This window comes from Eptesicus fuscus, chromosome 4 (genome assembly GCF_027574615.1).
Source record: "Eptesicus fuscus isolate TK198812 chromosome 4, DD_ASM_mEF_20220401, whole genome shotgun sequence".
Lineage (NCBI taxonomy): Eukaryota > Metazoa > Chordata > Mammalia > Chiroptera > Vespertilionidae > Eptesicus > Eptesicus fuscus.
Window position 1 is genome coordinate 36,005,465 of NC_072476.1, and position 25,182 is coordinate 36,030,646.

General features: G+C 41.4%; 1 protein-coding gene across 1 annotated transcript in view; it reads right to left on the bottom strand.

Moving 5' to 3' along the window:
* The window catches only part of MEGF10 (multiple EGF like domains 10), a 124,436-nt gene that overhangs the window by 29,273 nt on the left and 69,981 nt on the right, over nucleotides 1–25,182 (bottom strand). The window contains exons 7-12 of the mRNA XM_008141362.3: nucleotides 23,463–23,599; nucleotides 17,032–17,244; nucleotides 9,195–9,369; nucleotides 7,517–7,637; nucleotides 6,482–6,645; nucleotides 4,054–4,156 (exon numbers count right to left, since the gene is read on the bottom strand). Of these exons, the coding sequence (XP_008139584.2) occupies nucleotides 4,054–4,156; nucleotides 6,482–6,645; nucleotides 7,517–7,637; nucleotides 9,195–9,369; nucleotides 17,032–17,244; nucleotides 23,463–23,599 (913 nt within the window). The remainder of the gene's footprint in view (nucleotides 1–4,053; nucleotides 4,157–6,481; nucleotides 6,646–7,516; nucleotides 7,638–9,194; nucleotides 9,370–17,031; nucleotides 17,245–23,462; nucleotides 23,600–25,182) is intronic.

A 25,182-nucleotide genomic window follows, 5' to 3' on the forward strand; every position in this document is an offset into this window, starting at 1 on the left:
GCAAGTCAGGGAGGAACTAGAGGGCCATGGAGTCCTTGTGTCTGTGGGTGATTCCTATTAATAGAAAATAGAGTCCATTACACCAGCCATAGTGTTTCCCACGGTAGCTCTCAGACACTAGAAATCAAGTACATGACTGTTCTTTTCAGTTTACCCCTGTCAGAGGCCAAAGAAGCTCTCAACAAATTCCACAGGCCTGAAAGACACCACTGAAGAGGCTGCTGATGACACCCTGTGTTCAAGGATCTGAAGACTCAATGTTGTTAAGTTGGCAATACTCCCCACAATGATCTAGAGTTTCAATCCTCATTAAATTTCCGCCTTAATTCTCTGCAGGAATTGACATGCTGATCCTAAAATTTATATGGAAATTCAAGGGACCCAGAATAGTGAAAACAATCTTGGAAAAGAAGACCAAAGTTGGAGAACTCACACTTCCCAATTTTGAAGCTTTCTACCAAGCTAAAATAATCAAAACAGTATGGTACTGGCATAGGAGATACATATATATATCAATGGAATAGAAGTGAGAGTCCAGAAATAAGGCCTCCCACATTCATGGTCAATTAATCTTTGATCAGGATGTCAAGACAATTAAATGGAGAAAAGAATAGTTTTTTTTTCCAACAAATAGTGCTGATAGTCACATGCAAAAGAATGAAGTTGAACACTTATCTCATACCATATATAGAAAATGGATCAAAGACCTAGATGTAAAGATAAAGTGTAAAAGCTAAAACTAAAATTCTTAGAAGATCATATAGGCATAAATCTTTGTGACCTTGGATTAGTCAATGGTTTCTTAGATTTGATGACAAAAACATAAGCAACAAAAGAAAAAAAAAATAGATAAATGGGGCTTCATCAACATAAAAACTTTTCTGCTGCAAAAGGCACTATCAAAAAGTGAACAAAGTAAGTCACAGAATGAGAGAAAATGTTTGCAAGTTATACATCTGATAAGGGACATACATCTAGAATATATGAAGAACTATTACAACTCAATGATAAAAAGACAAATATCCCAATACAAAGCAAATAAAAATTTGCATAGATATTTCAACAAAGAAGATATACATATGGCCAATGAGCACATGGAAATATATTAAACATCATTACTCAATGGGGAAATGCAAATAAAAAACAATGAGATAATATTTCCCACCAATAAGAATGGCTATAATAAAAAGGCAGATAATAATAAGTGAGAGTGTGGATATGGAAAAATTGGAACCCTCATACATTGCTGGTAGGAATGTAAAATGATGCAGTCACTTTGGAAAACAGTTTAGCAATTCTTTTTAATTCTTAAAAAGGTTAGAATTGCCCCTATGACTCAGCAATTCCACTTCTAAATATATATATATATGTTCATAGAAGTGTTATTAAAAATAGCCAAAAAGTGAAAACAACCCAAAAATCTATCCATGATGAATGGACACATAAAATGTGATCTACCCATGCAATGGAATATTATTTAGCAGTCAAAATAAATGAAGTGCTGACATAGGCTCCAATAGAGAGGAAACTTGAAAACAAATGCTAAGTGAAGGAAACCAGTCACAAAAGACCACGTATTGTATGAGTCTGAACAATATCAAGACAGGCAAGACTACAGAGACAGAAAGTAGATTAGTGGTTGCCTAGGAAAAGGGGGCAGTAGAAAGGACTGGGGGTAAATAGGGAATTAATGCTAATGAGCACTAATTTATGGAGGTGATGAAAATCTTCTAAAATGATTGTGGTGTACAATTCTTTAAATACACTAAAAACCATTGAGTTGTACATTTTAATAGGTGAATTCTATGGCATATAATTATATTTCAATAAAGCTATTATATATTCAAAGTGTGTGTATACATTCTGTGTGTATGTATATATATTACCATATATATATATATATATATATATATATATATATACACACACACACACACACACACATACACACACACAATGTATACACACACTTTGAATAATTATAAAGGCAGTGTTTATTAAGATATATTTCATTTTCAAAACTGGGCTATCAGTTGTTAAAGTGTGCATATATTTTTTGGGACACCCTGTGTATGTGTGTGTGTATGGAGAGAGAGAGAGAGAGAGAGAGAGAGAGAGAGAGAGAGAGAGAGAGAGAGAGAGAGAGAGAGAGCTGGATCTTCATCCAGAGTGAAAATAAATCTCAGTATAAGTGCCCTGTCTCCAGCACCTCCTGGAATAAGTCTGTGATGGCAGGTGGGTGCACTAGTTAAAAGCGCTGGGTACACAGTAGGGAGCATTTGAAAAACCTGTCTCACATTTATTGACTCTGGGACCTTAGTTCAGACACTTAACATGTCTGCCTCAGCTTCCTCATCTGTAAAAAGGAGAAAATAAATAATATTTCCTACCTCATAGAGTTGCAAGCCTGCAGTAAGCACTCAAAAAGTATTACTTATTATTTCTCTAGACTCTTCTTTGGATGCATTTTTGGTTAAAAGGAAGACCACCCTTGACTCCATAACTTCCTCAATGTGACATCTCTGGTATGGAGGCACAAAATGATCTTCCGAAAGATCCAACTTCTGAAAACACAAACCACCACTGCAGAGGGTATTTAGCTTGTTACTACCACTTTCTTTTAGAGGACAAGTTGAAAATGTTCTGGAGGGTACTGAAGCATCAATTTGGAAACAGTTCTCTTACAAATTCCCTCTCTTCTCTAAATTTATATACAGATATATTTAGATACAAATATAATATATATACAAATACACACTCACACACAAATGGCTTCAAAGGGAAGTTAATTTTAAAAGGAAGTTCTGGTTCATTTATCTACCTCCAACCCAGTCCCCAGTACAACAGGGTTTCACTTTAAATTGGCAAATCAGCAGTCAACATTTTATTTTACTTTCAGCAGAATGGTCATCATTGCTCAGTTCATTCATCCCAATCGATACTAACAAAGAGCTAATATGCTAATGAGCGGGCACCATAACGTGTAGACCAGCTCATTAGCATATTAGCAGGGGCGTTGCTCTGGAGATGGGGCAGAAGCAGGGAGGCGCCCAGAGAAGGCGGGACCAGCCCGAGGTGACTGGAGGGACTGAGGTCGGGGCTTGAAGTGGACAGAGAAGGCCAGAGGGCTTGGGGGCCGGGCCAGGCATGCGGGAGCTCTGCGTGGACAGGTTCGGGTGTCAAGGCAGGGCTGCAGGTGGGTGGGTGGCACCACACTGGGCTCCTAGTGTTTAATAACTGTCCTATTGCATTGCCAGTTATACTGTTTATTAAAAAGTACTCGAAAGTTTGTTTATTTTGTTTTTTATTATAGGCTTGAATTGGTGTATAAAAAAGAACACGATCCCAATTTGTTTGGGCATTTAGTGCCATCTTCCACGTCTGTACATCATGAGCGAAAATCATTCTTCTTTTAAGACCCCCTGTTAGTCTGTTAAACTTCCTGGCTGAAACCATGAAGTCATATAAATAAGGAGAAATTTGGTTAGAAAATTGGTATTCAACCATATTATGAATTTTTATGAGAAACATTATTGTAAGAAAAACTATGTTTTCAAACTTTCAAATTCTAGTAATGAATATTTTAACATTTGTATATTCACCAGGTTAATATTTAATATTTCTGTCTCGGTAAGGTGAGCTTGGTTTATTTTAATCATTCTTTCCTCAATGCTCCAAAATACCACAGAGGTCTTGCTAAACGCTTCAAAGCAATTCACACTTCTCCCCTCTGGCCGCCTGAATTCTGACAGCTGGGCCTTCCATGCAGGCTCAGGAGAACTGCCCTGTCCAGTTCAACAAAACGTCCTTTCTGGATTACAGATTCATTAGGCCTAATAGTAATGTTTCTTGGGTAAAAGTGTGTCAGCTTACTGGAGACAACTCTATTTTCATTCTTTCTGTTCAGTTGACCTGTGTGTGTGTGTGTGTGTGTGTGTGTGTGTGTGTGTGTGTATGTGTGTGTGTGTGTGTGTGTGTGTGTGTGTGTCTTTGAAATAGTAAGGAGCAGCGCTGGGCATAGATTGGCACGTTTCCCATTTCCTGGGCTCTCACCTGACCATCCGGGGAGGCAGCGGCAGTGGCCCGTGGTGGAGTGGCAGCCGTCTGCATGGCTGCAGTCACAGCGCTCTGCACAGTTCAGCCCATACGTGCCATCCTGCATGGGAGACAGCAATGAGGACAGAGAAAACAGACAATGGGAGACAAAGGGGCCACAGTCCCAACACCTCTCAGCTACATGCATTATGAACACCTCTTTCCATGCCTTCTTGGCCCCCAAAATAGGGGCTCCAGGAGGTGAGTGTTTTAAAGTCCCTCACACCTTCGTTTATGTCTGACAAACGGTTGAGATATATGAATAGTGAACTCAATAATACTAAGATGCTGATATGCATATATGCCAGTGTATGTAAATATGCCAACTAATTAAAATAATATTTTTTATCTTATCATAAACCACAACTTGTAAACATATTTTCTTTTGCTTCTAATAATTTTTATAAAATAGTTCAATGTTTTCTTCAAGGCATTCTATTCTTAGGTGGAAAAGAAGGAGCCTGACCCACCTAGAGAAGCTCCAAAAATTTAAAAAGTATTATAGCTCTAGTTGAGTTAAGCTTTTCCCATAAGTTGCCAATGGGATATGTGGAGCTATAAAGAAAAATGAAAGTCTTTTGTTATTTTTCCTAATTAATATCCTCCTTTCGACGAAGGAGTGTAGACAAGATGAAGTGGATTCTGGGAGGATGAAGTAAGGGTTGGCACACCCTCCTACTCATCCCCGTCCCCCCCAGATCTCTATCTTCTCACAGGCGTGTCAGTGTTAGTGGTCCAACGGAGACGTGGATGCGATCATTTAGTTTGTGGGACAGGAGTGGGAATCTGTGCGTTGACAAGCTCTGCTCTTCATGCCAGGTCCTGATGAACGGAGGCAGAGCACTACAAGCCTCCCACGCCATCCAGCACTCAGAAAAGTGTGGGTGGCCCCGGCCTGTGTGGCTCAGTTGGTTGGGCATTGTCCTGTGCACTGGAAGGTTGCCAGTTTGATTCCCGGTCAGATCCCCAGTAGGGGGCATGCAGGAGGCAGCAGATTGATGTTTAGCTCTCTCACGCCCTCTCCCTTCCTCTCTCTCTAAGAATCAACTAAAAATATGAAGCAGAAAAGCAAAGAAAAGAGCAAGGGCGCATAATTACAAAGAGAGAGGAACCCGAGAACCAGCATGAAACAGGCAGTGGGTGTCAGATGTCATAATCATTTGTCCAGATTGTTAAACTTATTAAAATAAAATAAATAAACCACTTTTTAGGCCCCACTGTTTTATGGGGTTACATAGGATTTAGCCCTGTGACCATATGTGCCACCAAACCACAGGCCTTGCATCTAATATACAAAAAAAGGACAAGACTGTGCCAGAGGCTCTGTTTTGTCCACAATTGACCTGGGAATGAAAGGTGATCTCCACGCCCACCTGAGAGCACTGGTGGATGAGAGGCGGCAAAGCTGACTTAACTTTGTCCTAAGGGTTGGCGGGGCGTGAACTCGCCCAGGGCAGATCCTCTCTGCTTTGGGAAATGGGTTGCTTAATGCGGAGTAAGCCTGAGAAAGGCCCTTCTTGAGGGGCTGTGTTCAGGGGTCACAGTGTCATCTTGCTATCAGTTGTCCTCCCGGACGCAGAGAACACACCACGAAGAGAACGCTTACCAGCTCAGGAGAAAAGAATTGTGAAGGGAAGAAAGAATGATGGAAAAGAGGGAGAGAAACAGCCAGTGCTTCGTTCAGGAAGAAAGGGAAATCAGCAAGTTACTAGAGAATGCACTTTCCATTTGCACCCTCTGTCAGCATGTGGTGATCGACACAGTGGGGGATGTCTAGTGAGGAATATCTCCAAAGCGGGTCAAGGGAAGAGTCAGGGTTGAACTAGGGAAACCTTTGGGGATTCTGGTGACTCCAGAGATATTTATACTAAAAAAATGGCCATTTCCAAACCTTCTTTTACCACCTCAATGAGCATGTCTGTGACACCATCACCACACCCTTCAGTTCCCTGCCACTCTCCTCCCCAAATGCTGGAGGTTTCCCCTTACAATGGAAACACAGTATTTGGAGAGTTGACAGGCATACACTGAGTGTTGGGCAAATGCTTTTGATTGGCTGCCAGGAAGAGATGGGTGTATAAGAACAACAACAACAAAAAAATAGATGGAGACGGGGTTTAGGGGTGGGGTGGTGGCGATTAGGGGAACCTGAGTAGAGATGAAGGAAGAGAAGAAAATGATTCTTACAAAGCTACCTACTCAATTTCATGTCTACCCCTTTTCTGATCCTATATCCATTCTAAGTTCAGGTACCTTAATTCTTCTAGTAGTTACTAAGGTTTGGTTTGCACTCTGGTACTTTAAGTCAGGAAAACTGCAAGAAATAGGCTAAGCCTCTGGCATGGGCTCCCAGGAGTTCCCAGCGGGGGAACTGGTTTGGTCGTACCTGGCAGGGAAGTTCACATTTCAACCCGCGCCATCCAGGTGCGCACGTGCACGTCCCATCCAGGGTGTTGCAGGCTCCGCCGTTGAGGCACTGGCACGTTAAGTTACAGCCAAAGCCCCACGTGCCACTGGGACAGCGGATGGAGCAGTCCACCCCGTGCCAGCCTGCCACGACAAGAAGGCCAGAGCACGTGAGGAAACAAAGGCAGCAGGGCATTGTGACAAGCCTTTCCCAGCAACTTTCCCTTTAGAAGCATCTTCGAGATCACGGCAGTGTCCCAGCCCCGGCACAGAAATGAACAAAAGCACCCGAACAGCCACACGGGTGTGTGATCCATCACACAGATGCCAACGTGAGAAGCTCTCCTGGGCTAATGGGGGAGGAGACGTGGAGTGGGGGCGGCTTTAATGCATAGTGGTGCTGAGTTTTGTTCAGGTTAGAAAACTGAAATACTTATATGGGAGGGAAAAGGAAGGTTTGTATTTGAAAGAACCTTGTCTTTAATGCAGGATCCCCTTAACCATGAACACTGAGTACCTTTGGTCCTAATTGCTACAGAAACTCTGAATAGACACATTCTGGCCCTCACGTAAAATCGGTGCTTGGCTGCATTTCTCATCATGACTCCAGGTCAGTGAAATTAGGGGCATGGACACAAGCCTACTTGGCTTAGTCATCTCCAAAATGCAGAGACTCACAGAGTTTTGGAGTTGGCAGCAACTTCAGAGATCATCTCCTATGCATGAGCCTCTTCCCTTCACTCCTCAGAGATCATCCCCTATGAATGAGCTTCTTCCCTGACTCATCCTAGATCATCCCCTATGCATGAGCCTCTTCCCTTCACTCATCAGAGATCATCTGTGAGCCTCTCCCCTCCACTCATGAAAGCAGGAGAACCCCTGGCTGAAGGGCTTGTTGAGATCAGGCACTGAATGTTGGCACAGCTGGACCTAGAACCCTAGTTAAGGTTTCATTCCTGTGACTTTAGGAGATAAACGGACCAGGATCAGAAAAAAGACTCTATCACCCACTTACCTGCCTTGCAAGTACACGAGCCATCCACAGGAGAGCAGACAGCATCATTCTTACAGCCACAGAGAGAGGAACAGTTGACCCCATAGGTTCCCAGAGGGCACGGGGCAGAGCAGTCAGTTCCCTAGACAGGAGCAAACAGGAAAATGCATGCAACTCTACCCACTGAAATAAGGCCAGCACAAATAAACAAAAATATATCTTGGTGATGCTAATTATACTCCTGCTCCAATTTTAACACACTGTATATTACAAAGTTGCTATAATGTCACCACCATACAAATTTAGAGATTCAAGGGCAATGCTAGCTGGCCGATGTTTATGATACAGTGTTGAATAACATCCCCAAAAGCCTGCTGCCTTCATTAGTTTCCTTCGTAGCAAATATAAAACCTTTTGTCCTTGCTCAGACAAGTAGATATATCACAATAAACTGCCGCTGTAAAATTACTGTCAACAAATAAACATAAATATGAGCTATACATTAAATTGCAATGCTTCCTACCCTTCCTTGTATAATAAATATATAATATGATTAGTGGGTGCAGCAAAGGAATAGCCCACACAATTCAATTTGTTATCTGACAGCGAGCCTTAAAGGGACGTAGGTTATCAGAGGCGACTGGAGGTGACCTCCTTTCAAAACAGAAGGGACTGCCCTAGCCGGTTTGGCTCATTGGAGAGAGCATCGGCCTGTGGACCAAAGGGTTCAGGGTTTGATTCCTGTCAAGGGCACGTACCTTGGTTGCAGGCTCCTCCTTGGCCTGGGCCCTGGTCAGGGCTCATGCAGGAGGCAACCAACCAATCGATGTGTTTCTCTCACATCGATGTTTCTCTCTGTCTTTCCCTCTCTCTACCACCCTCCCTAAAAATCAATGGAAAAATATCCTCGGGTAAGGATTAACAAAAAAAACAAACAAACAAACAAACAAACCAAAAAAAACCCACAAAAAACAACAACACAGAAGGGACTCTTTAAGACAAGGTGGATCCAAGGGCTCAACCAAAGGACTGTGACAGGTTAGAAAACCCTGTAAAGATCTCTCAGCTCAGAGAGTTTATGATCCTCTTGTTCTGCATGAAATGCTTTGGAATAATTATCAATTATCAACATCCTTCAGAGTTTAATGTTCTCTTTAAAATGGGAGAAATAATTAAAAAAAACAACCCATTTTCCTTTAAAACAAAGATTCCTGATCTGTAGCTAAGAAATCTTAGCAATTAGGCAAAATTCTGCTCTATCGGCATACGTAGGCATTTTTGTAAGTTCTAGGTTCCCAAAGGGACCAAAAAAGGTATGTACTACTAACCATCACATGGAAATAGATGGAATTAAGACAAAGACTGTTGACAACAATACATATCCTACTTGGAAAAGTAATTTTATACTGCCTATACAACAGTAAAATAATTATGTAAGGAATAATTACAATACAGCATACTTCATGACATATATTAAGTAATTAACTATTGGTGCCACATTTATAGTTTTACCGGCTTTCCCAATCATCATTCTAAGGCAATCCTTGTGTCGCTCCTTACTAGTTTTCATGCTTTATCTTGTTAACGATGGGATTGATTTTAGCATGTTCACTGTACTTCAGAAAAGCTCCCATAAATCATGGTACCGATAGAGCCACATCACACCCTTGTCTCCCTCCGCCAGAGCCGAGCCACTTACTTTGAATCCCGGGGCACAGGTGCACTTTCCAGTCACACTGTCACAGTCAGCCCCGTTCTGGCAGCTGCAGATCTGCTGGCAAGCTTCCCCATAGAATCCAGGAGAGCATGTCTCGTTACAGTAGAGGCCTGACCAGCCTGGCTTACAGGCACACTCTCCAGACATGGGGTGACAGCTGAGAGCACGGATGAGAGGAGCAAGTCACTTTCAGGGAAACGTGACACCCAAGGCCCATGCAAATGCTGCTTTAGTCGTGATCACTTATCATGTGGGTAATTCCATACACAATACGGGTAATTTAAACTTCCTTCTCAGGCTTGGTGTGATTTAATTAATTGGCTCAACCAATTAATTGGTGGGTCCTACAGAAATGTTGCTTGAGATCAGCATCATGCTCTAGGAGGATGACTACCACTGCTGTGTCCTTTGGTCTGGAACTCATTTTAATTTTCATAAAATCAAAAGCACTGATTCAAAAAAAGGTTAACACGATGAGAAGGACTCCATCCAAGGAATGATACCTCATCAGTTAACCAGGGGTGATGTCCAAGGAACTCCAAAAGCTGCCATCTTTTCAGCCTGTTTCTTCTCTAAGCTCCCCATACCTGCGGGTGGTGCAGCTGTCTCTACCTGTAACAGCAGCCACACGATGGGCCAGGCAGCCGGCTGTCGCCCCACAGCAAATGGATACATCAGCTGTGCTAGGATGCACGCCTTTCTGAGCTTGACACAATGGGGCACTCTGTGACACTCAAAACACATGTGCCTCTCAGCAAGGAAAATCTTAACAATGGAACTAGCTCTGCTCACAATGGAAGACTGTTAAAGATGGGCATCCTCTCCAGAGAGAAAACCCTCCCCTTAAGTAGGGCCAACAACAAAATCCACTGTGGCATCCAGACGTTTGCTAAAGGCCCTCTCTTGGAGGACTGTTGACAGATTTTCTGCTCCTGGAAAGAATGATTCTCTGGGATGGATGAAGACGGAGGGAGGGACTCCAGCTGTCCCACTACCTGGGTAACCGAAGGGAAAGCACACAACTTCTCTGGTCCTGACGTCCTCATCTGTCAAGTGAGGATCTCAGCCACACCCGTGTAGGTTGGACTGTTTGCTCCCATTTTCATACATTTATTTAGTTATACTTTTAGGCCCCTATTACAACTAAATTCCCACAAGCAAAGGCCTACGCATCTGTCACAGGCCTTCCTCAGGAAAACATGGCATGAAGCAATACTTAAGTACAACTCTATATTTAAGAGGGTTATTAGGATATAGAAAGTTGGGATTCGGAAGACAAGGGCCCAAGCCTCAGATACACCTAGATCTACACAGATTTAGTTACCTGTTATTTATCCTGGGGCAAACACCTGGCATCTACATGGACCTCAAACTTGACACTTCAAAAAACTGAACATTTGTTCTTCCCTTTCTTCATTCCTCCTTTGGTGTCTACTCCCAACTGTACCCACTGAAGTAATAGCACTTCTACTCACTCAGTTGTTTAAACTAAATCTTGGAGTTTTTCTTGATAACTTCTTATCGCTCATCTCCCATACCCACTTCATCACTATCATCTAACTATCCTACTTCCAAAATATATATCTTGAATCCATCTACATCTCTTCGTCCTCACTGTCACCATCCTACTCCAAGCCAACATCATCTATCTCCTAAACTTCTGAATAGCCATCTACCTTTCTCCCTGTGTCCACTCATGCCTCATCACCAAAAAGTAGATCATTCTCCTTAAAATTCTCCAAAGGCTCCCCACTACACTTAGAGTAAAACCCATACTGTTTAATATAGCGAGTGATTATATAATTGTCAAAACCAGGACATTTTTAGAGTAAAAAAGGGAATTACTAATAATGACATTAGGACAATAGGCCTAAACCAGATGTTCCCTGGGACACCAGATATAGGCCCTCATCATCTGGCCACCGCCTACTTCCCAACCTCTTCTTTCATTTCGATTACTATGCTCAGTTGTAATGATTTTAGTGTGTGGGGGAAAAAAGCATTGGTATTTTTCAACTTGAGGGCCTCACATGGGCTATACCAGTATTCCATATGCCCAGAATGCTGTTTCCCACTCTGCCTAGCTCCCTCCATCTTCCCTGCCTAGTCTAAGCTTAAATAGTATATCTTCCTTACAGGGACATTTCCTGATCACTCTCATTTAAAACAGGTCTCTCCTGTCATTCTCTTTCATAGCACCTTGCTCTTTCTCCTCATCTCACTTTTGGGTTTATTTTTACAATCTTTCAATGTCTATAATCTTGGGTTTATTTTTATAATCTTTCAATGTCTTCCTTCCCCTCTAGACTTTGAGCTCCATGAGGGAAGGTGTGTTTTGTTGCCTGTCCCTGGTGCACAGCAGGCACATCTATCTATACTAGTAAAAGGGTAATATGCTAATTAGACTGGGTATCTTCCAGGTGTCCTTCCGGTCAAAGCCACGGTGGCAGGGGCCGAGGCAGAGGTGGTTAGGGGCAATCAGGCTGGCATCAGGCCGGCAGGGGAGGGCAGTTAGGGGGGCGATCAGGCCCACAGGGGAGGGAAGTTAGGGGATGACCAGGCTGGCAGGGGAGGGCAGTTAGGGGGTGATCAGGCCAGCAGGGGAGGGCAGTTAGGGGGCGATCAGGTCCACAGGGGAGGGAATTTAGGGGATGATCAGGCCGGCAGGGGAGGAGAGTTAGGGGGCAATCAGGCCAGCAGGGGAGGACAGTTAGGGGGCAATCAGGCCAGCAGGGGAGGGCAGTTAGGGGGCAATCAGGCCAGAAGGGGAGGACAGTTAGGGGGCAATCAGGCCAGCAGGGGAGCAGTTAGGGGCGATCAGGCCAGCAGGCATAGAAGGTTAGGAGCGATCAGGCCGGCAGGCAGAGATGGTTAGGGGCAATCAGGTTGGCAGGCAGGCAGGCAAGCAGTTAGGAGCCAGTGGTCCCGGATTGCAAGAGGGATGTCTGACTGCCAGTTTAGGCCCAATTCCCGGGATCAGGCCTAAACCAGCAGTCGGACATTCCCCGAGGGGTCCCGGATTGGAGAGGGTGAAGGCTGGGCTGCAGGGGACCCCCCCACACCTGTTCACAAATACTAGATATAAAAGCCTAAGTGACCATTACAACTGAACGACCAGAATGACTGGTCGACTGGTTGCTATGACACGCACTGACCACCAGAGGGAAGACTCTCAATGCAGGAGCTTCCCCCTGGTGGTCAGTGTGCTCCCACAGCAGGAGCGCTGCTCAGCTGACCAACCCATCCTGGCAGTCCACTAGCCTGGTGGCAGCCACTCACTCCCTCAGTAGTCCTGCAGGTCCAATATCCGGAGAATGGGCCAGGCACCTACAGACCAGCGCTGCTGGCACGATCCCAACAGCACTGCCAGCCTCCTGGAAGTCAGCCTTGGGCATTGTGGCCGCTTCCCCTCACTAAATGCTCTGCAAGGAAGAAAGGATGTAAAAGCGGCCTCCAGGTGGCTCCGGACAGCTGGTGCGAACATCAGCAGGATGGATCGGGATCCTGGGCCAGCAAGGGTGTCCCACCGTCCACTCAGAGGACCAATTGTGTCCCGGCCTTCCCCCACCCACCTCGGAACCCCGCCTGTGCACAAATTCGTGCACCGGGCCTCTAGTAGTTTGAGTAAGTGAAAATGTCATTGTTGATGTGTAGTAGGGTCTGACTCAGGGTCCTTGTGTTCCCAAACGAATCTGCTTCTCTCTAATCTCTGAGTCATCAGCAATGTTAAATTGTAATCTCTATATCGGAATACAAAGGGAAGATTTTCCCTACAATTAGTTTTTAAAATGTCGAAGTCATGGCTTAGAGGGACTCAAAGTGACATTAATGATGATACTGTAAGTGAATGCACAAACTAGCAGCCAGCGTGGACTGCAGTGATGTGTGCTCACACCATGCTCAGCATTATTTCACCATGTGCATTATTTCATTTAATCCTTGCAATCATCCTAAGTATTAGGTATGATCCCTTTTATAAACGAGGAAACAGAGAGCTAGAAAGAGTAAATACTTCATTCAAGTCTCATACAGGTAGTGGCAGAATCAAACTCAAACCCACTTTAGTTATTTGTTTTTATACCAAAGAAAAAGGAACTTTGATAGCAGTCGGCTAAGAAAGCTAGATATGAAAAAAGAATTGCTATTACTTAGAATAGAGCATAGATCAAACATTAGCAGGACCAATAAAAGCCCATATTGTGCAAAAAGCAGGGACAAACTTAAATTTAGTTCAGTAAGGCACTACATCTGAGAAGAGAAAAATAAATAGTTTGAGAAATGGATTGGTTAAAGTAGTTTACCTTATCTAACCATACTATAGAAAAGGACATCTTCTCGTGGAAAATATTACTTTATATTAAAAGGAAGAAAATAAATTTCATGGTATAGACATAAATGTTAAACAAAACAGATAATCTGGGGATAGGAAATTGAACTAAGCTAGAGGCAGACAGAGAAATTGATATTCAATGCCCCCCAGTGAGTATTAGTGCAGCGCACTGGTTCTCAGATTGATTGACACCCAAATTAGTATTCTGCAATTTGTAATTAGGTATAGGAAGCCAGAGCACTTGGCAGGCATTTGATGTGTTCTCGTGCAGGCAGCTTAATTGGTAATGAGATAGATTTACGTGTTGATGTGAGAGCAGCAGATTTGAGGCTGAAGGTTGGTATACTCCTATCTGGTCTGTCTATAGAACAGCTTGCTTTGTGTATGTGAAAATAGGATTATACACATATATACACCTATCATTTTATACACATATATATCTAGATTTCCATCTTCTAGTAAACTTTTCAGTTTAAGAGTTAAATTATTATAAGTCCAATACAATATTGGCTAAAATAGAATGAGTTCTAGAATTTCCTTTTATTCATTTCCTTAGATGTTATTAATGCTCAAATATAATCAGGTGACATTTTCAAATAAGCACATCCTGATTGCCCACAGCTATTAAACATCCTTATTAACAAGAGCTAATATAAATATCTCATGTGGAATCTTACTAAATCTCAAGTTTTATTTTCACATATAATCATTTATCATTATATTTTTATCAATTGTGGTTGTTACCAAGAGATCAAAATCATTCCCAACATGGAAGTTAGTTTTCAGTTGAAAAGTCCAGGCCACAGTGACTTTCTTTAGGCTCTATAACAGTACTGTAATTTTAAATGCTAATGTCATGAATAAATATATTTAGATTCATTTGAACCCTATGATAGACAACAAAATAAAAATGGCTACAACTCTGTCCATCAAGAGGTAGAATGTATTGAATCTGGATTTGGTTGTGTGACCTGCTTTGTCTAAAGGAATATTAGCAAACATGCCATAACCAAATGTTGGCAAAGTGCTTGCACATTGGAGCTTGCTGCTGTCTCTTGCTGCTTGTCACCATATAGAGAAGCCCAGGCTAATCTGCCAGATGCTGGAGACATAGGGTCAGCCACCCCTATCACCCAGCCAAATGTTAGCTATGTAAGTGAAGAATTCCAGCCCAATCAGGCTCTAGTTGATCTGCCAACTGAACATAGGGAGACCGACAAAAGAACCGCTAAATTGAGCCCAGCACAAATAGTCATGCATAAAAAAAAAAAGCCACCAGCTAATAAATAATTGCTTTATATTCCTGAATTTGGGATAGGATTTTATTTTTAATGTAGCAAATGCTGATACAAACCCCTACCCAAATGTACTACTGCAATATATGTCAATATGTATGTCCATATAACTCCAAATTTACCAAGAGACAAGCTGAACTAATAGTTTGCATTGTATTAGTTAACTCATTAATTATAATGAAAGGTTTTTAAATATACAAAATAAATTATGTAATAGAAAGCTCTACTTGCATGATTAAATGGTAAAATGAACAAGCTTGACTTTCAAATAATAAAAATATCATATGACTTTTAGTTCAAAGGAACCATATGTTTCCAGGAATTTTACATCGAAGTTCAAGATATAAAAATCAGATGGCTGGCTCCAATTGTGAATTCAGCATGATAGAGTTATATAATCAACATTCAAATGGTTTTACTAGAAATCTGTAAAAGCTAATTTTTAAAAGTAGCTTTTATTATTAGGAAAGCATTTCACAGGCTATTTGTTTTTTCATCTTCTGATTGTTATGCTTTATTAGACAGGTTTTTGTGTTCTTTTGATCTATGTGACTGTCAAATAATTTCATGTACAGTTGGTCCTCCTTGTCCACGGGTTTTGCATTCGGGATGCAATCAAATGCAGATCAAAAATATTTAGGAAAAAAACACAACCAGAAAGTTCCAAAAAGCAAAACTTAAATTTGCTGAATCCATGTGAAAAAATGATGTGTAGGCATACCCTACCGTAGCTTATATGCAAATGTAAGTGATATGCAAATACTACCTATTAACTGTCCAATTGCACCTGCCACTGCTAACATGGTCCCCAACAATAAAACCAACATTTTATCTGCTCCTCCAATTCCTCTCCTAGTGGAACTCCTTTGTATAGGTTTAGTAATCTATTTGATTTCAGGCTGTGTCTACACACAATGAAATAGCACACTGGCATTGAAAAACTCTTAACTATCACTACATGAGGCTTACCTTTGCTGGGAAAAGCTTTCTGCAGGAAAGGTAGCCAAACTCAGGACTTGTCCCTAAATTCTGCCAGCCCCTTAAATATTGGAGAGGTTAAAAACAAACAAAATCCTGTAGAGATTATTTATTTTTACTCCCCAATGGTTGTTTAGCCTTGTCATGGAAAGAGTGGCAGGATTTTCCAATAAAGAAAACCAAAAGTTTCAAGCAGCTTACAAGTTGCTTGAGATCGTAAGAATGTACTTCCTTGATGTGCCCCACTGAAATGTATGCCAGCATGTGGGTATGTGTGCACACACTTGTGCACAAACACACACACACACACACACACACACACACACACACACTCATGCATACAATGCAAAAGTCCATGTTTTAAATTCCAAACAATGGCTTAAAAAAGAGACCAACCACAGGCTTGTGTTTACTTTTAACTTTTGTGCATTTCAGATTTGATGTGGCCACGTTTAGAAACATAAACGCAATAACAGCTGTGCTGAATGTAAATAAAGTAATTCTTGTAATGTCTGAGCTGCTGTATAATGCACAACATTTTGGTCAAACTCAACTTTCCCAGCAGTTTACAAATGAAACCCAGAATTCTAAGTGATATGTATCTGGTCCTTGGGGAAGGAAGAGGAAGTCGGGGGGTGGAAAGATATTTTCAGGGGTAGACAAGGTACAGTAGGGTGGGTGGGATCATGGTTTCCTGTTCTGAAATTCTTCGAGAGATTTTTGAGCTAAGAGACCCCTGTGAGTTCTATGTCAGGGTAATCAATTCTGAAAACATATTTCACATATGACAGCCACATGTGAAGCACTTTCACAAAAACGTCCACCAGTACACTTCCTCTCTACACAGATGTTCTTTCTGTCCAGCAAAAGATGTTGCCGTGAGAATCACTTTGTGAGACTTCTACATACTAAACTGGCTTACCCCATATCTCTCACCGCATCTTCGCTGCTCAGGGAATGTCACAGAATCCCTCTCTCAGGGAAACGTTCCATTAACCTCAGCAAGTTTAATTTTTTCTAGTCACCATTAGTACAGAATAGGATTTGCTATCCACCCACAGCCATCTGACAGGTAGTCTGATTTAGACCACCTCCCACCAAGCACGAAAGTCTTCCATTCACTCAGTGGTTCCTGCCCAGGACAACGCAGAGGCAGGAACAGTCTAGGGGTGGGAATCTCTGCCAATCTCTCCTTCCAGGGGCAATGGGCCCTCACCTGTGAGTGTTGTCCAGGTGGCAGGGGCAGCGCTTGTCACATCTGATGCCGTAGAGCCCGTCAGGACACAGGCGCGCCTCGCAGTGTTCGCCAGAAAAGCCCGCTTCGCAGAGGCAGGAGCCGCTCACGTGGTAGCATTTCCCCCCGTTGACACACTGGCAGGTCTCCGCACAGCGCACTCCGTACCTGCCCACAGGACACTGGTCCTGGCACCTGTCAGGCGGAAGGCGGACGCGGAAGGTAGATTGGTTAGTACCTTGTGAAACAGTCGATTCAGACAGACTTTGTTAAGCATAAACTGAAATTACTTTTTGGACTTGGTATTTATTTAGTGATTACATTACCCCTTTACAGGAATGAAGAGCATTTAGATGAATTATTCTGACTACAACCAGTAGTAACAGCAATATGAACTGATCAAAGAAATAACGTAAACAAAATAATGAACTTGGGAGATGAAGCATGTTTTCTACATAGTGCTTGCCAAAGGGACATATAACATCCCAGTAGGTACCAGGAAAGGGAGAAAAGAAACTGTCCAAATGTTAGTCCCAGTCTACAATCAGGAAATTAAAACACACGTTTCCTGGTTCCAAAGAGAAAACTGTAGCAGATTCTAAACTAAATTTTAATTCTGTTGGCTTTCACATTGACATTAATTTTTAATCTCAGCCATGCAATTAAAGTTATGTAACTAATAAACAAAGTCCTCTTTAGACCTGGGAGGTGTGAGATACTGAAATAAGAAGTCCGCGATTCCACCCTGGGAGCAGAAGCAGGCAGGTTGTAGGAAGGTGTGGAGATCCCTAACGTAAAATTTTTATTGAACAGGTTATCGTCTTCTGTTGGGGAGAAGGGCTGCCAAATGGCAAGGAAAAAATATCAGACCTCAGAAGTTCACTTTATTGTCCAGCCTGAGAGGCTCAGTGGTGGAGCGTCGACCTATGAACCAGAGGTCACAGTTCGATCCCCAGGCAGGGCACGTGCCCAGTAGGGGGTGTGCAGAGAAGGCAACCGATCAATGATTCTCTCTCATCATTGATGTTTCTATCTCTCTCTCCCTTCCTCTTTGAAATCAATAAAAAATATTTTTTAAAATTCTCTTTAGTGTCTTTTTAAAAAATAACATTAGAGCTCAGTCCCAGAGGAAGGACATGCTCTGGGAAGCTGGATCAGGGGGAAGAGGAGTTGTTGGAGGGAATTGTGATAGAGAAGAGAATACTCATTGCTCCATAGAGAGCAGGACTAGTTCCCGACCAGCCAAGCCTCCTTTCGACCAGGCAAGGGGACTTGATGGAGCTTTCTGCAGCAGAAGGAGTCCTTTTAGCCAAGGGAAAGGGAGATGGAGTCTCATCTAGCCAAGTGCTCGCCACAAGTAGGGTAGCACTGTGAGTCTCAGCAGGCGCTTCCCAGGCCATGCCAGACCCAGAGTCTAAAATGTAGGTCAGCACTGCACTGTGCAGATGGATATAATGCAAGCAGCAAGTGCAAAACACATTGAAGCATACTTAAAGGCAACAGCAAAGCGGCTGAAAAGCCAACATTTCCCACACGACTGCATATGTTTAATGATAGGGTGTGGTACTAACAGTACCAGGGCTGGGCAGGAATTCTATTGAACTATAGAGGATAAATCTTGACAATCCTTTAATACTTTTAACTGGTTAACTCTGGCTCTTGCATATATTGAATGGGATAGAGACAGGGAAAAGAGCCTCTTGCAAACTGGGTGTCACAGATTCTAGACATCTTTAGGTGTGTGTGTTAATAGGCAAAATCTTTGAATCAACTGCTCAACAAATTATTTGGTAAATTCCCGAGTAATTGCACTAACATTTAGCATAAAACCAGACATGTGCTTTAAAGTTACACAGGCATCTACCTATTTTTAGACCAGAGCATTTTTAAAAGGTATTCTATTTTTAACTAGTAAGAAGCTTTAATAAGTGACATCACTTAGTTTATTTCTTAAAGATGTAAACTTCAGAGAACAAAATGCCGAGGTCCTATAATTTGGCCCCATCATGGCTCTGCTAAATGCTAGTAAGACAACTTTGCAACCTGTCTGTCCGGGTTTCGTTGCAAGTTAGTACCAAAGAGAAAAAGAGATGGCACAGGGTTTCTCCCGCTTGCATGGATTTGAAAACAAACCCGAATGCTAAGCGCTGGACTGCGTGATTGTAACTTAGTGGAAAGCACAGCTCTTCAAGTGGGTGGACCGGGTAGAGATCGGAGGCCTGGAAAAGCGTCAGCTACGAAATGACAGGGAACCAGTGTGTCTATTTTATCATATCTTGGCAGAGACTTCCTTTTCTCTGGGAAAACAATATTCATAATAGCTGGTCCTGGCCATATTTATCTTTCTAACCTATAATTCAATATACTACTAGTTTGTGTTATAAATGGCAAACAGCCATTTGAGTTTTACTTCCTAAAGTAGCCAGGATGTAAAGCTTGGCTCATATTCCCACTTCTTTTCTGTCAACATTGCACTTGTAGGAGAATCCTGTTAATAATAGGTATGCCCATTTCCGTCTTCCAAACCAAAATGATAGGGTATCTTTCTAGAAGTAGACATTTTTCCATCTTGAAAATAAACACAATCACGGAGTAGCTTCTACCTTTCTGATCGGCTGAATGTGAAGTCTTTCTCCGGCAGTCTTATCTCCCTTTTTGGCCCCTTTATGAAAAAAGTAGCATCATTTCCCAGCTAATTTAATGCCCCTACTGTTGCTTTTGTGGTACCAAGTGGAACAAGAAAAGCTATCTTAGGAATCAGGAAAACTGGAAATACATTTTCTTAGGAGAGATGACAGAGAGGTGGATAAAACTAGAGCAATAAATATTGGCCACAGTAGAAATATTTAGAGTGTGTGTGTGTGTGTGTGTGTGTGTGTGTGTGTGTGTATGTATATGTATGTATGTATATATATATATATATATATATATATATATATATATATATATATTAAGATTTTGAATAATGCCCAGGAATTAGGCAATAAATAGAGATAAACTAATACAGCATAATATCAATTCCCAAACCAACGAGGGTCACAGGACTGTTTTAATACCATTTCGATAATGATGTTGCATCTCACTGTGAACTTGTGGAAAAGAAAGTGAGTTGGCATAGAAGGGGTGGCAGCTTCCTTGTCTCTCTGTCCTTTTGAGCATGTCCCTCCCAGAGTGCCTGGAGTAATTGGGCCAAACGATGATATAGTGAAAGAATCACATTCCTCACTAAGCTTGGATGGATGGATCAGGCTCCTGCCTTTCAAACTTCTCGGGAGAACATATACAAAGTGCTACGAAAGAGCCCGCTTTCCACAGCCCTAGGGAGAGGGCAGGGTTCCTCTGCAGAAGAGCAAGCTGCATCCCCCCAATTTCTGTCTATAATTTCTGACCTCCTTTCTCACACATTCTTCTTCGCTTCGAGGGCAATATGGACACAGGCGTGACAGGACAGTCTTAGTTGGCATCTTAGCAGAGTCCAAAATTGATCCACAGATCTGTCCGTGCAGCTGACATCAGGGAGCACCCATGATGTGCACAGACCCCAGCGAGGCCATCGAAGACCTCAGAGATCCCCGGACAACCATTAGCATTAAGAACACTCTTTTAACCCCTTCAGAAGAATTTCTGGGAGGATCTGGAAACCAACTTCTCCTTACTCTTGCTTGGGTGTGACACTTTACATTTCCCCCATGATAATATCCTCTCAACTTCTCCACACACTCCCAAGCCTATTACTGGTACTTAGGCCTCCCATGAGCTGTTCTGCCTGCCCCAAGGTGCCTGTTTTGTTTTCCTGTTTGCCCTCTGGCTGGGAAAGCTGCTCCCACATCCTGCTGATGCTTGGCTGGCAACACATGTGGTGGTACCTGCTCCTCCAGGCAGCCTCTGGCCTAACCTCAGTCATCAAGTTACTGCTGACTGTTCAGCACAAGGGACATAGCAAGAGACCCCATGCCCTTTCCTTACACCTCCTGCCACAAACTGCCCCATAGCCACGCATTGTTTTCCTTTCATAGTGACAAATGTGCTTGTCCTCACTGCGTGTGTGTGTGTGTGTGTGTGTGTGTGTGTGTGTGTGTGTGTGTGTGTGTGTGAACTCTAGAAACCAGATGGGTATAGACTAATTGAAACAGGTCACGCCATCAGTTCATAAAAAAAAAAATAATAGTTACAAGGACAACTCAAGAAGCAAGTTCCCTCTTCATTTTCCTTCTCTTTTTCTGGCTCTTCACCTTCCTTGCTGAAAATGAGCTGCCATTCCCTTTCCTTATATTCCAAATAAGATGAATATAAGCCTGCCTTATATGTTTGTTGTTTTTGTGTTGCCTCGGATTTGAGACTTGAATCCCTAGAGGGCAAAAAAACAATTATATTTAAATGTTTAGTGCACTAAAATATTGCACAAACTTATATTTAGGATTCTGCTTGGTCCTGTGCCTCTCCTTTCCTGACTCATCTTTCTATAATAAGATGTTAGTGACACACGGATCCAGAACTAATCTAGCAACCTCCTCTCTTCAGAATACAACCACAACCCAGGATGCAGGTCACAAAAAACGTATCAAGTAGCCTAGTTACATGTCATAAAAACCAGGCACTAAAGGTGTCAGCAAGCCATAGCATCAAACAATTAAAGAAAAAAATGCATTCATTTTATTGAATATGGAAAAGCCCTTAATGAAATTAAATATGGAAAAGCCCTTAATGAAATTAAACATCCACTACTAACAAAGCTCTTAATAAAAATAGGGATTAAAAAGCCCACTTGAGCATGAAAGACAGTTTTCTAAGAACCAATGACAATCATGAAACTATACTGAAGCCATTGCCAATAAAATTAAGAACAAAAGAGGAATTCCCAATTTTACCTCTTTTTGTCAACACTTATTTAAAGGTTTTAATTAATGCAATAATTCAAGAAAATGAAATAGTCATTATATATAGATGATGAAAAAATTTTAGCATTTGCTAAAAATAACAATTAACGAAAAAGATTGATATAAGTAAATATAGGGTGGGGTAAATGCAGGTTTACAGTTGTTTGTATGGAAAATAATATAATAATTAATAAATAATAATATAAGAATAAACTCTGCATTTCATGTACTCACAACCATAAATCTACTTTTGCCCCATGCTGTATTCAAAAGTAAGCTTTCCTTTATCCAAAAATGCCCAATTAGAAACTGGATTTGGATTTTTCAAAAATTACAAAATGCTTAGAGATAAAATTTAACAAGGAAGTAGAGAGTCTAACTGGGGAGAAAACACCCTACAGTATCTTATTAAAAGTCATAAAATTAGATCAGGCTTTTAAAAAGAAAATAATTTAAGGAAGAAGGTTGAAAGAATTCTTAGGTCACAGAAACCATCAAAAAGTGATGATAGCTAGCCCTGGCTGGTGTGGCTAAGTTAGTTGTAGTGTCCTCTCATGTACCAAAAGGTTGCAGGTTTGATTCCTGGTCAGGGCACATACAGAAGGCAACCAATTGATACTTCTTTTTCACATTGATGTTTCTCTCTCTATCTCTCTCCTTTCTCCCCTCTCTAAAATCAATAAGCATACGCTGGGGTGAGGATTAAAAAAAAAAGATAGGTAATATTTGTACAATCCTAACATTATTCAAATTGAAATCACTAGGATTTACACAGTTCACAGAAATCACTCAACTATAATAATAGTTAATATTCATGTTTCAGCACAGTTCTAAATGCTTCAATGTACTTGTTTAACCCTTATAATAATCCTAGAGGAAAGTGCAATTATTATTTGAACATTATAGATGAGGACACAGGTTCCATAATCTTTGTTTTCAGTCATTATACTCTTTTGCTTCTCAAGTCTATTTTCTCTAATTTTACATACATATCCAATGAGCTTGATTACCTTGCTTTCCAGGATACCATGTGGGACCAGGGAGCCCCATAAGTCCTATTGCATCTTACTCTGTCACTAGAGCACAATAAAATGACTGATATTCTTAATACAATTCTGAATCATAAGGAGGTAACATTATGTCCAACATATTTTTTAAATATACCTAAGTACACATCCGATTTAAAAATAAACGTATCCAAAATTGTTTACAAGGTTAAAAGTTTGTTGTTTAAAGTGGCTGTCCTAAGCACTCATCTGTTTAGAATGACATATTCATCATAAGTTTTGAATGGCTGATATTTTTATTATTTTTGTTTCTAATGCTTTCTCTGTTTATTCAGTTCATCATCGCCATCAATGATTCAGCTCCTATGCATTGAGCTGGGAAAGAATGTGTAAAACACTCTGATACCTGATAGGTGCTCTGGAATATTATAGAACAGTCACAGACACACGGTAATGGAGGTGTTTGCTGGATCTTTCGAGCTTTCTCCTCTCACGCCATTATAAACAGAAATACAAGACTGTCCCTTACCGTTCCCCTGTGTATCCTGGACTGCAATGACATTGGCCTGTGGCGGCATCACAGGACCCTCCATTATGGCATTGACATTCTTGTGAACAGTTCTTTCCAAAGCGACCCTCGGGGCAAGGCTGACCACACACTGTGCCCTGCATTCAAAGAGACTTGGTAAATTAGATGGGCCGCCAGCCAGGGAAGGGCCAAAGGAGGACGGAGGAAAGAGAGGAAACAGAAAGGAAGGAGGAATATGGGAACAGAGCTGCAAGAAATATAGGGGATTTTAGAACACAGACTCATCATCTTAAAAAATGCTAGAAATTTTAAACTGACTTATTTACTCAGTAAGCCTAAATCTCAAGACACATTCAAAGGTGGCAGAATAGTAATCTTAAGAAATACCCACTCATATTAAAAAACTAAAGCGCAAGATATAGAGTCACATTAAATTATTATGCTAACCTATGGAATTTATAAATCCTTCTAAGTGTTCTTCCTTGTGTCTTACAAGTACAATAAGTCAACAATACTTATTGAGCATCCATTACATAAACAGCAACATCTGGTGCAAATGAAATATCCAAATGCTTTACCATATGTTCTGGAGAAAATACACATTATCATTGGCTTTCTTTCTTGTAACGTAGCATAATATAAGACTGAAAGTTTGTGTACCTGAATTAATAATAACATCGCCTTAGAAATATATCTAAAGGAATGAACCTAGACATTTTATTTAAGAAGAAAAACACTTCTATTTTCAGCAGGTTCAACAAACATTGCTGGGCCAAGATCAATAGGAAACCTTATTTCCTGGTAAGAAAAATCAAGAGTAACTTGGACATGTGTCCTCACCCTAGAGACTGTCCATCTTGGCATATTTATTCCTATTCTCTGTGGAAAAGAATAAGATACGGTACCAATAAATCTAGGAAATACTCTACTATTTTCTACTTCACTTGGCCTTATAGCTTATCTATTTATTGGGGTTTTGTTGGAACAAACAACATATTGCAAATAACAGGAATTTTAAAAATGTTTTTAAATGTTGGAAGCTGTTGTTTTGTTCTCCGTCTCTCTCTTTAAAAAAAAAAAAAGGCAGACTGTGGGCACTCTGAAATTGGAGGCTAGTGAGCACCAGATGGTTTTGTAAATGTTTATTCTGGAGAGCATAAGAAAATACATTTCCTCTAACTCCTGGCTACCCACAAAGGCAGTTGGTGTGCTAATTAAGTCTCCTCTGGTGGTTTCTATCTACCTACAAACAGAGAAAGTTCTTCCACAGACTCTTGGAACTGAAAAAACCTTTGAGAGATTATTCAAATCAACGCCTAACTGGGAATCATCATGTGCCAGGCATAGCACTTGAACTCTGAGAATCAAAGATAAGGTCACAACCCTTATTAACTGACAATGTGGTGAGGGGGACAGATGTAAAAATAACTCTAATCCCTCCATGAGCACACGTATAAACATGACTGAAGGAATAATATACTAAGGATCAATCTGTGGGAAGCAGGGGTTCTAGTGACAATTCTACTCTCTCAGGGACTTACTCTAACTACTCAGCTTGTAACAATCCCACATAAGCTTCAGAAATGCTGTTGAAATGTTGTTTATGAGTAAGGATTAATGTGGGCAAACAACTTTAAGTAGGACATTAATTCTGGTTGACGTATATATGTGTGTGCATGTGTAATAGGAAGGTATATTCATCTTTGAAAGGCACCTAGGA